The 14,798-nt window shown below is 39.7% G+C and overlaps 1 protein-coding gene across 1 annotated transcript in view; it reads right to left on the bottom strand.

Moving 5' to 3' along the window:
• FBN1 (fibrillin 1) overlaps window positions 1–14,798 on the bottom strand; it is a 254,403-nt gene that overhangs the window by 35,923 nt on the left and 203,682 nt on the right. Inside the window, exons 42-47 of the mRNA XM_004448075.5 lie at window positions 14,326–14,484; window positions 12,116–12,187; window positions 8,633–8,758; window positions 5,671–5,793; window positions 2,056–2,181; window positions 50–166 (exon numbers count right to left, since the gene is read on the bottom strand). Of these exons, the coding sequence (XP_004448132.2) occupies window positions 50–166; window positions 2,056–2,181; window positions 5,671–5,793; window positions 8,633–8,758; window positions 12,116–12,187; window positions 14,326–14,484 (723 nt within the window). The remainder of the gene's footprint in view (window positions 1–49; window positions 167–2,055; window positions 2,182–5,670; window positions 5,794–8,632; window positions 8,759–12,115; window positions 12,188–14,325; window positions 14,485–14,798) is intronic.

Raw genomic sequence — 14,798 nt, forward strand, 5'->3', positions numbered from 1 at the left:
TGCACATAAAATGGACTTCCTTTGCTGGTGTCCCACCCCTCACACGTACCTATACAGTCATTGTTGTGAGAAAGGATGAAACCATGATTGCAGCGACAGTTGAAGGAACCAATTGTATTTCGGCAAGTTCCGTTACCACAGGCATCTCTTTCACATTCGTTTATATCTAGTAGGAATAAAGGCCACAGAGAAACATAATTTTTAATGGTAAAAGAGAGGTTACGTGCTTATCTGGGGTGAAAGGGCATTTGGGGGTTCACGAAGTCTCCACCATAGACTTAGAAATTCTTGCTGTTGGCATTAGCTCTATTGTGGTAGCTTCTGTGAGAAACCAGTAAGTTTCTAAATCTTGGGAATCAACTATTTCCTTGGATGGCTTGGGAAAGGAGGCAAGCTAAGGACAGGAGAACTGGACAGGAATTATTTTACTCTATTTGCTTGTAGAATTCACCACCCTTGCCACTTTTCTCAAATATTTTCACTTGAAAATGGAAAAAAAAAAATCTGTGCACATCTGGGTCTTGATTTTCTTCCACCAAATTTCAGCCTTTAAGATTCTCATTCCAATACCAAAAAGCACTGACTCACCGCATATTACCCCACAATCAGCAACACAGCTTTCTAACTCACCTACCATTTAAGACACTTTTTGCCTTTCCCCAGTCTACCTCTCAAAACATATTACCCCTCCAGCCCATGATGACTCCTCATTCTTCTAAACTATTTCAACATGATAGCACTGACTTCAGTTCTTCTCATATACTCTTGCATTACTTGTATTTTAATTTGTCTATGTCTCTTCTTTTCAGTATTATATAAAGCTATTCTGGCGTCTTGTGCTTTGCATCTCCCACAGCAGTGGATATGTATCTTATAAAGAGTTGGTGTACATTATATTAAGGAATAAATTTTTAAAAATTTTAAAGTGAAAGAAGGTCAATACCACTGGTTTGCAAAAGTAAGGAAGAAAGAGGAGGGCGAGGATGAAGGGAGGGAGAATAACATCTAAGGCTAGCAAAATGGAGTGTTTACAGTTAGGATTTCTTTTCCTTTCAAATTTTGGACATGAAGACAAATTATCTGAGATCCTAAAGCAGGAAGTTATTGCTGACCCCAAAGTGACTACAATGTGTGAATGGTTAAAGACTGCATTTTGGGTGAGTCACCCTGCCAGCAACCAAAACCTTCATCCTTGGTTCATCTTTTGCCAAGTTGGTGAAGTTCTCTGGTAGGGAAAGAGGTGGGTTCCAAATAATTTGAATGGAAGAAGGAGAAAGCAGGTTGAGTTTCATGGCTATGCAGGGGTTAGACTCCAGTGAAGAGCCAGGCTGATTATACTTTTTAAATTTAAAACTCATTATCTGCCTGGAGAGGACAAAACTTTATAAGAATGTTCTTTAATGGATGAATCCAGTTATGGCCAAAGGCAAGCACTTTAAACGTTATTGCTATTGATTGTTCTCTTTCCAGCTGTGAAACTGATTCAAGTTCTTACAGTCCCACAAGACTAAATGGATGTTGCTTTAAAGCAGGAAAAGAAAGGAGAGAAAAAGAGAAAATGATTGATTACGTATTTGAAATTTATTCTAAATCAGCTTCCTAAGTCCATACTGAAAACATGGGAGAGAGTTACAACATTGATCTTTAATTTTTTTAAATGTAAATTTACCTTTGGGGATCTGGTACAAACTATAGACCTTTCTCAAAAAATGCTCATATTTATACTCAAAAGCTAAATTCTCTGCCAAGGTAAAATAAGGCAAACCTATATTTTATGTAAATATTACAAAAGAATAATAGGCTTTTATCATTAATAAACATTATTTTTACCTTATTATCTTTCTCATTTTATCTCAGCAAAAAGTTTGACTGTTCTGACAGCCAAATGAATATGAAGGAAGATGTTTATTATGTTCAGACTACCAAAGATTAATTGTGTTTTAGTTTATAAATAACAAAGCAACAACTGAGACATAGTATTAAATTTCAAATATATTCAGATGCAAACAATTTTTGATAGGTTATGAAGAACTGAAATGATAATCACATACTCACCTAAGCACATGGTTTGATCAGCATTTGTTTTAAAGCCAGTGTGGCAAAGACAATAAAAACTTCCAACTGTGTCAATACACTGTCCATGGCTGCATATGTTGGGGATTTCTTGGCATTCATTGCGATCTGTAAATGAAAAGCATCTTCAGTATCTTAGCGGAAGCTTAGAAGGCAAAATCTAATTGAATTAAGGCAGTGAAACAGACATTGAAATTCTAATTATCTTTGCCTCAAATTTGGTTAAAACTTCCTGAATATTCAGAGTATGTTAACAAGACATGAAACAATGTAAAATAGAGGGAGTATCCAAAAAATGTTCTGAAGGATTGAGAGAACTTAGAAGTGGAACGCCCTTTTCATTTGATTATCTGCCTAAGCAGTATCATAGCCTGTGGGATTAAGTATTTTGTCTAGTCTAGATTTGTTGCCTCAAATCATGGACCTTTCATGGTTTCCCCTGAAAGTGTATATCAAAGTTAAATAAATTCCATTGCTTCAATAAAGTTTCTTGATGAATAGCCCTCATTGTTTCTTGTTCAATTTTCACCTCATTGTTTTATCTTATTCTTATAACCTTTTGGACTATCTTAACTAAGTCTTCATACTTACATATGGCTATTTTTAGGACTTGACAATCACACTGATGTTTCTTTCTTTTTATTCAGATTAATTCAAAGGAAAGCCCTCTCATCTTGCTTCTGTAGCCTTTAAGCTCTAAATTATAGTTATTGTCAATTAACTTATAGTTGCTCCCCTGAAAGTCTGATTATCTGAGAGGCAGAATTTCATATGCGTATCCACAAAGAACATGATTACATGCCTACTTATATCTCTAATTTAATTGTTTAAAGTTCTCAAGACTTTGTTTAGAGCAACTGTAAGTTGAAGAGCATCGATCCAATCAGATTTTACTATTGTCACAAGACAGCAAACAGCAGAATGCCACCTATGCTGTCAATGCTGTTAGCTGAATAATCTAGATATGCTGTTTGCCTGCCCTGCCTGCTGAGAAAACAGCCATTGATATTTTCAGCTGCACAGAGCATGCCATCTTGCCTGTGCCAGAGGAAAAGATATCCCACCCATTTCAAGTGCCCAGGCTGCCATGTTTGCAACTACCTCCTTCTAATATATAGACTGTTCAAGGCTGACAAACACTGTACCATTTAAAAGTCTCAAGTAAGGTTGAGTATATCATTAGGAGGGGAAATTGAAATGGAGAAGCTTAGGAGCTACTAAGCTAGCCCATGCAGAAATGCTGGGTTTAACCTAACAAATTATGATTATTACCAATTGAAGAATGAATTTAAAATGAGCAAATGGCTCCCCAGAATAGTCAAAGGAAATTGAATTCCATTCCTAAACTCAGTGAAGGAAGCTGGTATTGAGGAAGAGTTTCTTGATGCTTACTGTGGTTGGCTCAAACCTTGGGCACCCTGAAGCATTGCTGGATCTGGGTGTATGGAGGAAACCAGGTCTGTCTTATGTCTGGATCCCACAAGAAAACGGAGAATAATAAGGATCTTCTTAGAAAGGGATCCCCAACTAGGAATTGTCTTTCCTACATTGCCATTGTGATGTTTTTAATTAATTTATTTTTTTTTAAAAGAAGTGTGAAGTACTTTGAGGTTCTAGCAATGAAATATAAAGTTACAATGCTAGGAAAATTAATTATGTGTGTCTTACTTTATCTTGAGACTAGAATACTAGGTTTCTACAAGCACCAGAATTTGAACTCCCAGGAGATTATATCTGAAGTTGGGAAAGAAGGTTTGAACAGGAACTGGGGGTGGAGAGCAAACAGTCAGCAGAGGGAGAGGAGCCCATGAAGAAGTGGGCGGGAGGAAGTTGTCTTGGCTTTAGTGGGATAAGACATTTCAGAAGGGGGTGGCATTTGCTCTGACTGGCTCCTGAGGTCAAACTGGTTTCTTGGGCTTAGAAATCTAATCATTCTCTCAGATTTCACATCAACAATGCAAGTGATTTGGGGTTTGAAATGACTTATTTTGAATAAAACAACAATTTTATAATGACGTTTTCATTGTTCTCATCTTTAACATAGGAGGAGAGGAATATTTTGTAATATGCCTGAAAAATGTCAAGTATAGGATGATATATAAAGGTCTTTAAAAAAATTTTTAAAGAAAGATGTAAATGAAGTCATTACCAGAGTGAAGTATTCAATCCTAGATGCTGAATAGTTGCAAGTACATTCCCCTCTCTTGAGGATTTTAATGAATAAGGGAAATTGAACTTTGGCCACAACATAATCCACAGTACTTGTTTTATGTATGTTAATGATACTATGAAAAAATATATTAATATATATAAAAGCTTAAGCTGGACACCTTGTCTTGATATATTTAAAGCTCAAAAGCCTAAGCATTAAGTGGTATGAAATGACAGATTATCAGCAATTCTTTATTTTGCCTGGAATTATTTCTCCCAGTTTCAAAGAAACATGAATTAAGAGCAAAATACAGGGAAGTGGCAGCACTGCCAAGTTGTACTAGGGTGATGTGATTCATATCAGAGGCGTCTCCACTCTTCCTGTCCTGTTTTTTAAATAACTGGGTAACAACAGCTCTGTTGATGAAATGCTAAACACTTACACATGTTTCTTTAAGCTCAACAAAACAAGTCTTGACTCTCAAAGTGATTTTTGTTCTGCTGTTAAACTCTCTTCCCACCAAGGTCTCATAAAACAATGCAGAATGCCCTACTGAGAGCTGTGCACTTCCTACCACTTAATCACTGGTAAGCAAGGAAATCCAAGGAAAATCTGACCAGGTTCCCTTGTGTTGTTTCATTCACAAATGCATAAAATATCCAGGAAACTCCCTGTGAAATTAACCATAAGCAAAACAACACATTCTTCCTGACCGCTTTGCTAAATACACAATGATTTATAATTACTCCAAAACTTACATAAAAATTATTCTGAAGTAAGGCTTCACTTCTAGCTGAAACCCCAATGTTTTAAACCACTGGCTGCGAGACATCATCAGATACTTAAAACAACTTTACACCAGTTTAAGTTGATAGCACTCATGTACTTACTTCCACACCTCCCTGACAAAAGTGAGCAACAAAAAAATCTAACTTATAGTGGACACAGTTCCTGATTTTACTGTGGGTGATTTATGGCTCCTAGAGGGCCGGTAATGCTTGCAGCCCTCGGTGAGTGGCCTTTTGCCTTGAAGACGTTTAGGAGAAAATGGGGTGTGGGGTGTGTGTGGCTAAGATGGTGACAACGCCCCCTGCCTAAGGGGGATTATGTAGAAGAAGGCAAGAAGAAAAAATTTATTTGGTTCTGAATATTGGTTAGGTGTGTGTGTGTATATGGGGAGGGGGAGAGAAGAGCAGCCCATATGAAATCCATTCACGTAAATGTTTTACTTCTTATTTTGAAAACAAGTCATCTCTAAGGAGGGAAAAAGCTAAATGTTTGGACACTTCAACAACTTTCCTTTTTTTGTAGCTTATTTATTAGAGCTCAGCCATCTAAGTCAGGCACTCTTCAACCTAACCCTCTCAAAAGAAATCCAGTTATCTGAAGCCCGGTGTGGATGGTCCTCTGCAGCAGACACGGCCGGCCAGTGGTGAGCTACGTACCATTGCACTGCCCCGTGGAGGTGAAGCGGTAACCGGGCTTACAGTCACAGCGGTAGCTGCCCGCGGTGTTGATGCACTCGGCATTGCGCTGACACACCGGGCCGTTCTGACACTCGTCAATATCTAAAAGCAGAAGAGAATTTAATTCAAAGGAGAACCAATTCTGGTGTTGAGTCACTGAAGCCTCTCACATAAAAAAACAGATACAGATTTTCTTCCTTTGAATGCCTCTATTGAAAAGATAATGATCAAAAACCTATTTAAAAATTTTTCCACTTTATTAATATTTTTCACCAATATTGACTGCTTGATTCGTTACCATACATAGACTCTACTGATGCTTAAGTCTAAAAAAAAGTCACAAAACTCAGCTGCTTGGGCCAGGACTTGGTACGGATATAGACTAATGTTCAGGAAGGCTTAATCTGTATTTACTTGAAGTCCCAAGAGTTTGTGATTCAATAAGGTTCCTTTTGTCTGAAAGACTGTAAGATTTGTAGGGCAAAGTATCTCGAACTTGAATGTGCATGTGAATCACTTGTGCTCTTGTGAAAATGCGGATTCGGACTTAGCACATCGGGGGATGGCCTGAGATTCTGCACTTCCAACAAGACTCCAGGGACATGGTGCTCCTGCTCCATGAGCTGGGTTCCTGCATAAATGACTGCCACATGGCAATCAAATCAAGGAAAGCCAACACAGGAGGCTACACATAAAACTACTGAAAACAGCTCGACTCTCATCATCAATGAAAAGAGGAAAATGATACTGTGTGCTCCAGAGATTTATGTTCAAGAGTTGGGCTCTACCTTTTTTTTTCTTTAAAAGGTACCTGATATAGTTCAAAATTCACGACTTCACAAAAGTTACTGCACAGTCCAGGCTACGCCAGGGGACAAATTACATTCCCTCCCCCCTGTCCCCAACTCCAATGAAACAATCTAATTCAATCTTAGTCCAGTAAAAGGAGATTTACCTGTAACACAGGTGAGAGTCAGTCCTCAACGCCAGGGCTGAATTTTCACACAGAAGTTGGCTCGGCCAAGTTCCCACAAGGGGGCGGCAAATACACCAACCAAGGTTTCACGGATACCTCTTAGCCTATGTGCTCAGGACTGCTCACTTAGCTGGTGGAGGTTCTTGTCTAACGGGGGTGGGAGTAGGATGGGACCAGGTTGGGACTCTCTGTGTAACTGATACAAGAGCAGGGGTATGTCTGCCTCGGGTTACCAGGTCTGGCACCACCTCACCCACTAGGTCTGCCCTGCTCTTAATTAAGGGTGTATAAAAGCACAACAAGGGCAGCTTGTATCACTGGAGAACCCAAAGATGTCACGGACAGGCATTTCTGTGCTGTACCATAAACACTTGATTATATGCATACTCAGGGGAGAGCAGAGACACGGATACTCCTCAAATCACTTCTGGAATCCATTCCAATTTCAGCGTCACTGAAGCATGTATTAAATCAACGTTTAATTCCTAATTGAGAGAGCTAAGATTGTGTTTGGAAGCAGCAGAGCTTGGATTAAACATTCACCATCAAGGTGGATATTCTGAGAAAGGGAACCCAAAAGATGGAGCACTTAGTAATCTCAATATGCACTGAATGCAACCCTGAAAGCCAAGTACCTTATGTGAGCACAGGCACATGTTTTCAGTCTCATGGGTGTAGCAAGGTCTAGGATGAACTTGGTGGTCATAGATGATGTTGCCTATTGGATCAGAACAAGGCTGCTATTGAGCAAATGTAAGGACCAATAAGGCAGCTGGGTAAAGTAACCATTCACTTGAAAACCATCTCTAAATGGAAGAGAAGGGGAGATGTTCCAAGAAGGTGGCAGGCACCCTGAGGCATAAATGAAAGGGGGAACCTGTGGCTGTCATCTGCAGTGGGCTCCCTTCTTATCTTCCTTGCCAAACTTCCTCGCCACGGGAATCAGCTGTCTCCTCAGGAAGGCTGTGAATGGCTACCACCTCATTCCCACTAACCCACAGCGCAGTCAGTGTGAGGGCCGTGAGCTGAGCTGACTACAGGAGCTGGGAGCCTGAGTGAGGAGGATTTAACCAGTGTGTGCTTAGGACTATAACTTTACTCATGGTTATGAGTAAGACAGTTGTCTCTGTCTTAGGAGGAAAAGGGTTTTAGCATTAAAATGTTGATGTATGTGCTATATAATATATGTTCAAAGGGGTAACAACCTTTTGAACATGAACAAAAACTCGGTTAGAAGCCCTGAATTTAAGTATTAAACAGAGACTTATTTCAGCTCTCCTAGAACAGATGGTATAAACTAGTAATGTCCCTCTTACTAAAATGTAAAAGAACACTATCCTCACCAGATGGAGGGAAAAATATGAAGTGCTGTGAGGAATGGCCAGACTCACAGTACATACACATGGCAACGAGAGGGTAATTTGAAAATGAGAAAAGGACCATTTGCATCCTGGCCAACATTCTTCGTATAAAATCAAATTTGCTGTTCTTGCCATTTGGAATTCTCTCATGTGTCTGGAATATTTGCATTAACCTTGTTTTCACTTGGGAATAGCAAAGTCTCGGGAAGAGAACTTTGATTTTGAGATTCCACTAAAGAAGACTGCCCACGACTCATGTTCACTTTGAACAACTGTGAAACAAAAGCAATCAATCTGACACACCCAGGAACTCAAGCCTTTTTCAGATCAGCTGAAAAATCTAATACATTGTGTGTGGGGGGGTGGGGAGCAGCGCTATGGGGGAAGTGGATCAGGAATGCACACACATCCTGCTTTTTCCACTTGGGAGTTAGCGATTTTTTTTTTGCATGAAATTTCACATTGTTCCACACCATGTCCTTCTCTATTACTAGAGCCGAATACATTTCTAAAATTTCAATGTTGTGAAATTCGCCACGTGCATATGGTTAACTAGCTCATCGACTGGCTCATTTCTGGATATGACAGTCACAACACCACTTACCTTCACAAACCAACAGCTTGTCATTATAGAAGAATCCCACTGGACATTCGCATCTGAAGCTACCAACCATGTTGATACACACTCCATTTTCACAGACCCCTGGGATCTCCCGGCACTCATCGATATCTAGAAACAGAGTAGCCACGCATGAGTGACAGCAAGCACACAATCCCTTTGAAGAGTGAGTCAGGACTGAATGTCAGCTGTTTCTAATGGGATATTCTTGGAGAGGTCTAAAACCAAAGAAGAGAAAAAGTGCATGTGTACATGTGTGTGTATGTGTTGGGGGTGGTGGTGGCAGTGGGGTCACATCCATGAATGAATAGCAAACTAAAATAAGCAACCTTCTAGACACTGGTGTGTCTATCTAGATTTAGTCTCTGTCTTCTGGGTTTTGTTTCAGAAAAGTTAGTTCTGCACTGGGCACTGGAACCAGGTAAGGAGAATAAAAGTGAACAAAGTAGGAGTCCATGGTCACAGCCGACTTTGATCTTTCAACACCACTTCAACTCGCCTTTCCTCCTTCCTATGGCTTTAGAAAGGAAGTCAGTCTGATCTGAAGATGCAAGCCGGGCAGCGCTGCCTTTGAAGACTGAGTCAGAACTGAGGCTGCAGCCCACGCTCCCTCGGGATGGGGGCTGGGCCTGGCTGCTGCACTGCTGGGTTCCCCGCCCCCTAGCACCCACTGACACACGGTAAGTGCTCAAGGCAAGGATGTTACAGTAAGACCCAGAGTCTGAAAGTGGAGTTGGGGAGCATTTAAAAGAGTACCAAAGCAGGAGTGAGAGCAGAGCCAGCACGAGGGCTGCTGGAGTGAGGGAGCCTTGTAGGAAGGCCTCTCTTCTTCACCAGCCAGGCTTTGTCCGCTCTGCTTTACCTGCTTGACTTCCTGGCCAGTTAAGTGTCCTCTAGGATAAGAAGACTATCAGTAATACTACTGCTACTAATAATAGTATTATTAGTGGCCTCCTTGCTGCGTACCCCAATATTTCGACAGCATTCAATTTGCTCTCCCTGACTGAATCACTGCAGCCACCCTGCGAGATGGTCTCTGGGTAAAACGACTACCCTCACTGTGCAGATGGTGCACCTGAGGCTGAGCAAGAGGATGGAGTTACCAAAGACCACACAGCCAGTAAGAGGCCAAGGCAGGATTTGAGAGCAGGGATCCACTAACAGGCTCTCACAATCACACAGTCTTCACAAGACCATTATCAAAGTGCTTGCCATCCTGGAGGACACCTCTATCAGCGTTCTGGCAGGACTTGACAAAGCAGCCCCAGAAATCGGGACGAGATGTAAAGTTTTGTCTATGTCACAGGTCTTTCTAGTTCACTGGGTTTTTGTTGCAGTTGTTGAGGTACTTTAACTTACATATTAGAGTTAGGAGCCTATGCAAGGTCTTCGTTCACCTAAGCCGTTAGGAGAGGGCCTCAGACTCCCATGGAGCCTACTAGACCTGATGCCTTTTTAATAGACTAGCATTCTAAAACGGACCTGTTTTAAATTGGAAATTTGATAGGCCATAGATTTATTTTAGACTCCTTTCTAATGGGCTTGATTTTGTTTGCATGCAAATAGATCAGTTTAATGGAAAAACAGCTTAGAATTTCAAAGGGTATACTATTCATTTGAATATAGACAATTATGTTTTTAGATTTTCATACATTTATCATTTATCCATAAAAAGCTAGGTGATGTAGCATCACAGCTGTGTATCAGCAATCCCCCCATCCCCACCCCATTCAGATGCCATTCTTTTAGTGTTGGTTAAAACATGAAATAGTATATTCACATTCATTTGTTTTAGAAATAAGTGGTATATTATTATCAAGTTTAACAATAATAGGCTGAATCAAATTTCTAGCCATTGTAAGTAAAATAACCTAATAGGAAATATTGAAATTATATTTTCTTTTTCTGTCTGGATTTTATTTGAGCTGCAACTTGGAGAAGTTTATATTTCAAGACAAGATTAACAAACGTGCTATGTTTTACCCCATTCAAATAGACTCCATATGCCAACAATCCTAAGACCTTTCAGAAGGAGAGTATAAAGCTTAATAAAACAAAGTTTTTCAGTCATCTAAATATTTTGTCATGGTGGAATTTCGGAACAATAAGTATACTGCTAAAGATCACATTTCCAGTACTCCAGAGCTAGAGGAAAAGCAGGCTATGAGTCAGGACTGGATTCTGGTCCCAGCTCTGGTATTAATTAGTTAGGTGACCTTGGCTGAGTCCCTTTCTCTCTGGGCCTCTGTCTCCTCAACTGAAAAGCAAGGCGTTTGGACTGGATGATGTCTGAGGCTTTTCCAGCTCTACTAGTAGGTGATGCTAATATTGTTTTGAACCTGTGCTTGCTGCCAACCAACCTGGAAGGCAGGCGTTGCTGGGGTACACCCCAGTCCGTCCATGGAGAACCATTACTAATACAGACCACTTATCTTCGGATTAGAGATTCTAGGGAGATTAAAAGATCTGTTTTGGGAAGGAGAAAAACAAAGCAGCAAGGGCCAGGTGTTTCATGCCAATGTCATTTAGCAGTTTTTCTTTCCAAACCATGAAGTTTCTTTGGACGTTGACTAGACTGTGGAGCCATATGGATTTGGCACTAAGGAAGCCCCAGGCAGACTGCTGGACCAGACCCTTGTTTTCTTAAACAAGGTCACTGGGAAGGCTGATGTGGATTTGAGTTTACTTATTAAGAATAAGGTGGAACAAAGCAAGTGGTGATGTTTGCTACTAGACACAATTGCTCAGACTTAAGAGGGCATCTAAGGATGCATATAAATCACACTAGGGAAAAACTCTGAGAATGCAATAGCTTTCCATCCTATTTGTGCGTTATTTAGTTTAAACCACAAAGGCATTGACTACATTGGCCGAATGCTGCGCAATACTTTTGAATCTTGCACAAACATCTCTACCACTGTAGCAGTCTCTGCTCCAGTTACCACATGGAGCCTCAGATCGAAAATATATTTATTTCACATCTGCAATTCTCAAAGCAGATGACCTGAGATTCCATGTGAGATAAAAGTGAGTCACAAAAAATGATTTATGTAAACAATATATACATATCGATTGGTGTGAAAAGTCACATTAAACGCATGTCTTAGAAGGAAGGTCTTGGAATTGCAGTCAAATCAAACGTCAACTGGCCCCACTCCCAGAATCTCTCTCTCTGTTGATGCCTAAGGTTGGTTCAACTAAGCTTGATTGTAATTCTGTGAAAAGCTTTCCAATCCCCTTAATCATGAACAAAAACGTTGCTGCCAGAGAGGTGGGGCTAAACAGGGTGTTTGAGCAGTGTGTTTCAAATTAAGAACCTGGGTTTCAATAAACCGAAATGGTATTGTTTAATGACTTTTCTTTTTAAGAAGAAAAAAGAAAACAAACAGAAAATAATGGTGTAGAAACTCTCTTTTTCCAACACAAAGGCAAAAGCCAGAAATTTCCAACGATGCCATTATAACTCACCAACGGGTAAGCCGGTGTAGATGTCAATGACAAAGCCTGGCCTTTGACTTCCACAGAGTGTAGCAAATTCATCTGCAGTGATTAAACAAAGGTGTGTGGGACAGGACAGTGGTCAATAAACAGCAGTGACTGGTCTGAAAGAAGTTAATTTGCAAACACTCTTAATTGTTCATTGTATTTCTATGTATTGTGAAGAAATTAAACTAAAAGTAAACTGAAACATTCCTACAGATATTGTAAACTTGTTCTTAAGACAGACACTGAAGAAACGAGGCTCTCATGTTGCTCTGCTAATGATGGAAAAGCAGAGGTCTACATGTCACACTCCACTCATCTTTTATTTGCTTGCCTGCAAGAGTTTGGGATTCTAAATGGATGCTGTTAGTTCCAAGCCCAGGGACTAGTAAGAGTGGCTCTTTCCACTCTGCATTAAGGGTCCTAAGGGTTTGAGAAACCCGTGCAAAAGCCATTTCCTCAGGAGACTGGAGAGAAACAAAGCAGACCTATCCAAGTTCTTGCCATCAGGTCTATTAATGGCTGAATTTGGGTCAAACAGCCAACCTTGGTCATTACTTCAATTTTTGGAGCTGGATTTCTATTGGTACAGCTGTATCATTCTCTGAAGCCTGAATTTATGGAAGTTCATAATAAAGGATGAACTAAATGCCATCTGATGTCCCTCTAACCTTGAGAGTCTATAATTCCAGAACACCACTGTAACTGGTATCCAACTAAGCTCAAGAGAGCCACTGCCTTATTAGTCAAGCCCAATGAAAATTAACTGGATTTGGCCAGTATTGAAGAAACCTTGCATTTTACAGTAAGAATGTGTAGATTCTTAGAACTCAGACATTTCTAAGAGTGCATGTTAATCCAAATAAAGCGTGTCCAAAGTGGCCTCCAGGGGAATGTGTAATGATCTATTAAGACAGAAAGAAAATACTAAAGCTTCCATCTATATTTGAAAAATCTAATCCTTTGAAAAATTTTAAATTTTATGTATATTTTATGATGCACTTAATCGAAGTTTATGAAAATAACTAATGTATTTTTGATACAATTGAAAACATAGCTAGAAACACATATACACATGTACTTTTACATATAAAAACATACACCAAGAGTGTTTGCCCTCTAGATTTTTTGCTGATAGATATGTATGATTAGAAGGTTTAAAGACAACTGGTCAAGATTAGGGGCCAGCAAATGTTTTCTTAAAAAGCCAGAGAGTAAACATTTTAGGCTTTGTGGGTTTTACATCTCTATCATAACTATACAACTCTGCTATGAAAGCAGCCAAAGAGAACATATAAATGAATGAGCATGGCTGTGTTCTAATAAAGTTTTACTTATGGGCACTGAAACTTGAAGTTCATGTGTTTCACATGGCACGAAATAGTATTGTTTTGAATTATTTCAGCCATGTAAAAATGTAAAAATCATTCTAAGTGTGCCATACAAAATGAGGTGGCAGGCTAGAATTGACTCACAGATATTGTAAACTTGTCCTTATGACAAACAAACAGGGGCTGCCAACCCCTGGTCTAGAGACATTTTGCATGATGAAGGCAACTCATCATTCAAGTGGTGGTAACGGTTACATTATTTCTCAAATAAACAGTGGATGAAATGATGTGTTTCACTAAAAAAAATCTTCCCTTGTGTGCATTGTCAGGTGGTGCCAGACCACAAATTTGATATTTTACATATCACTGTGGGGAGTGAGGTAGGTGCTAGAGAATATCTTAATCTATACCCTGAATGGATGATAGTTCATTTAATACACAATTATAACATTAAAACAAATGATGATATTGTCATACATGGGCTAATAATGTACTCTGTGACAGAAGAACAGTGCACCAAAATCTTCACACCTCATTTACTATAATGCAGCCTTTAAAAGAACAAAGAAAAACCCCCAATAACATCATATAGTTTTTCCATATGAGGATGTATGAAGAAATTTCACTGTGCACTTGTGTGATATGCCAGGTCTACAAATCTGGTAAATAAATCAGTATATAAATTAGGAAGCCTCTTTTGTGAATCAATTTTCTGCTGGAAGTAACCAGGATCAGCACTGAATTTAAATGTTCTTGTTTGTGAGTTAATTTTTTCTTTTGAACTTAACACAAGTTTTTCTTCCTTTGCTGAAACTGAATTGCCCAACAACTTACATTTTTGGTAATGGGGAAACTAAAACTCACCAGTGCTCGGGATAGGACACTGCTCACAGGGCTTATTCCAGGCCCGGCCAATGTTGTAGGAACAACAGCACATCTTCTTGGTCATGTTGAACAACAGTTCTCCATCACAGGTCTGGTTGTCAGCATAATAGTTTCTGTAGCACAAACTTCTTCTCATATCTAGAGGAAAGGAGGAAGAAAAGGATTGGTGATAGCGTAGGAGATCACAAGGGACCTCAAAGAATGAGTGTCCATGGTTAAGTTCAAGGAGTCTTCTACAATTGAACTTGACTTTTTCACCAGCTCATGCAAAGCCCTTTCTTATACAACTTTCCATCTACCTATACTGCTACAAGAAAAAGTACTTTGAGAAATTTATTCCTTAGCATTTTGTGCCACAGAACTAAGTCATTATGTAGCTGCAGCATTAATAAACTTTACATGATTCTCTGCCCAGTCTCCTAGTAACAATTCTCCCCTGCTATTTGGCAGTA

This window comes from Dasypus novemcinctus, chromosome 3, assembly GCF_030445035.2.
Source record: "Dasypus novemcinctus isolate mDasNov1 chromosome 3, mDasNov1.1.hap2, whole genome shotgun sequence".
Classification (NCBI taxonomy): Eukaryota; Metazoa; Chordata; class Mammalia; order Cingulata; family Dasypodidae; genus Dasypus; species Dasypus novemcinctus.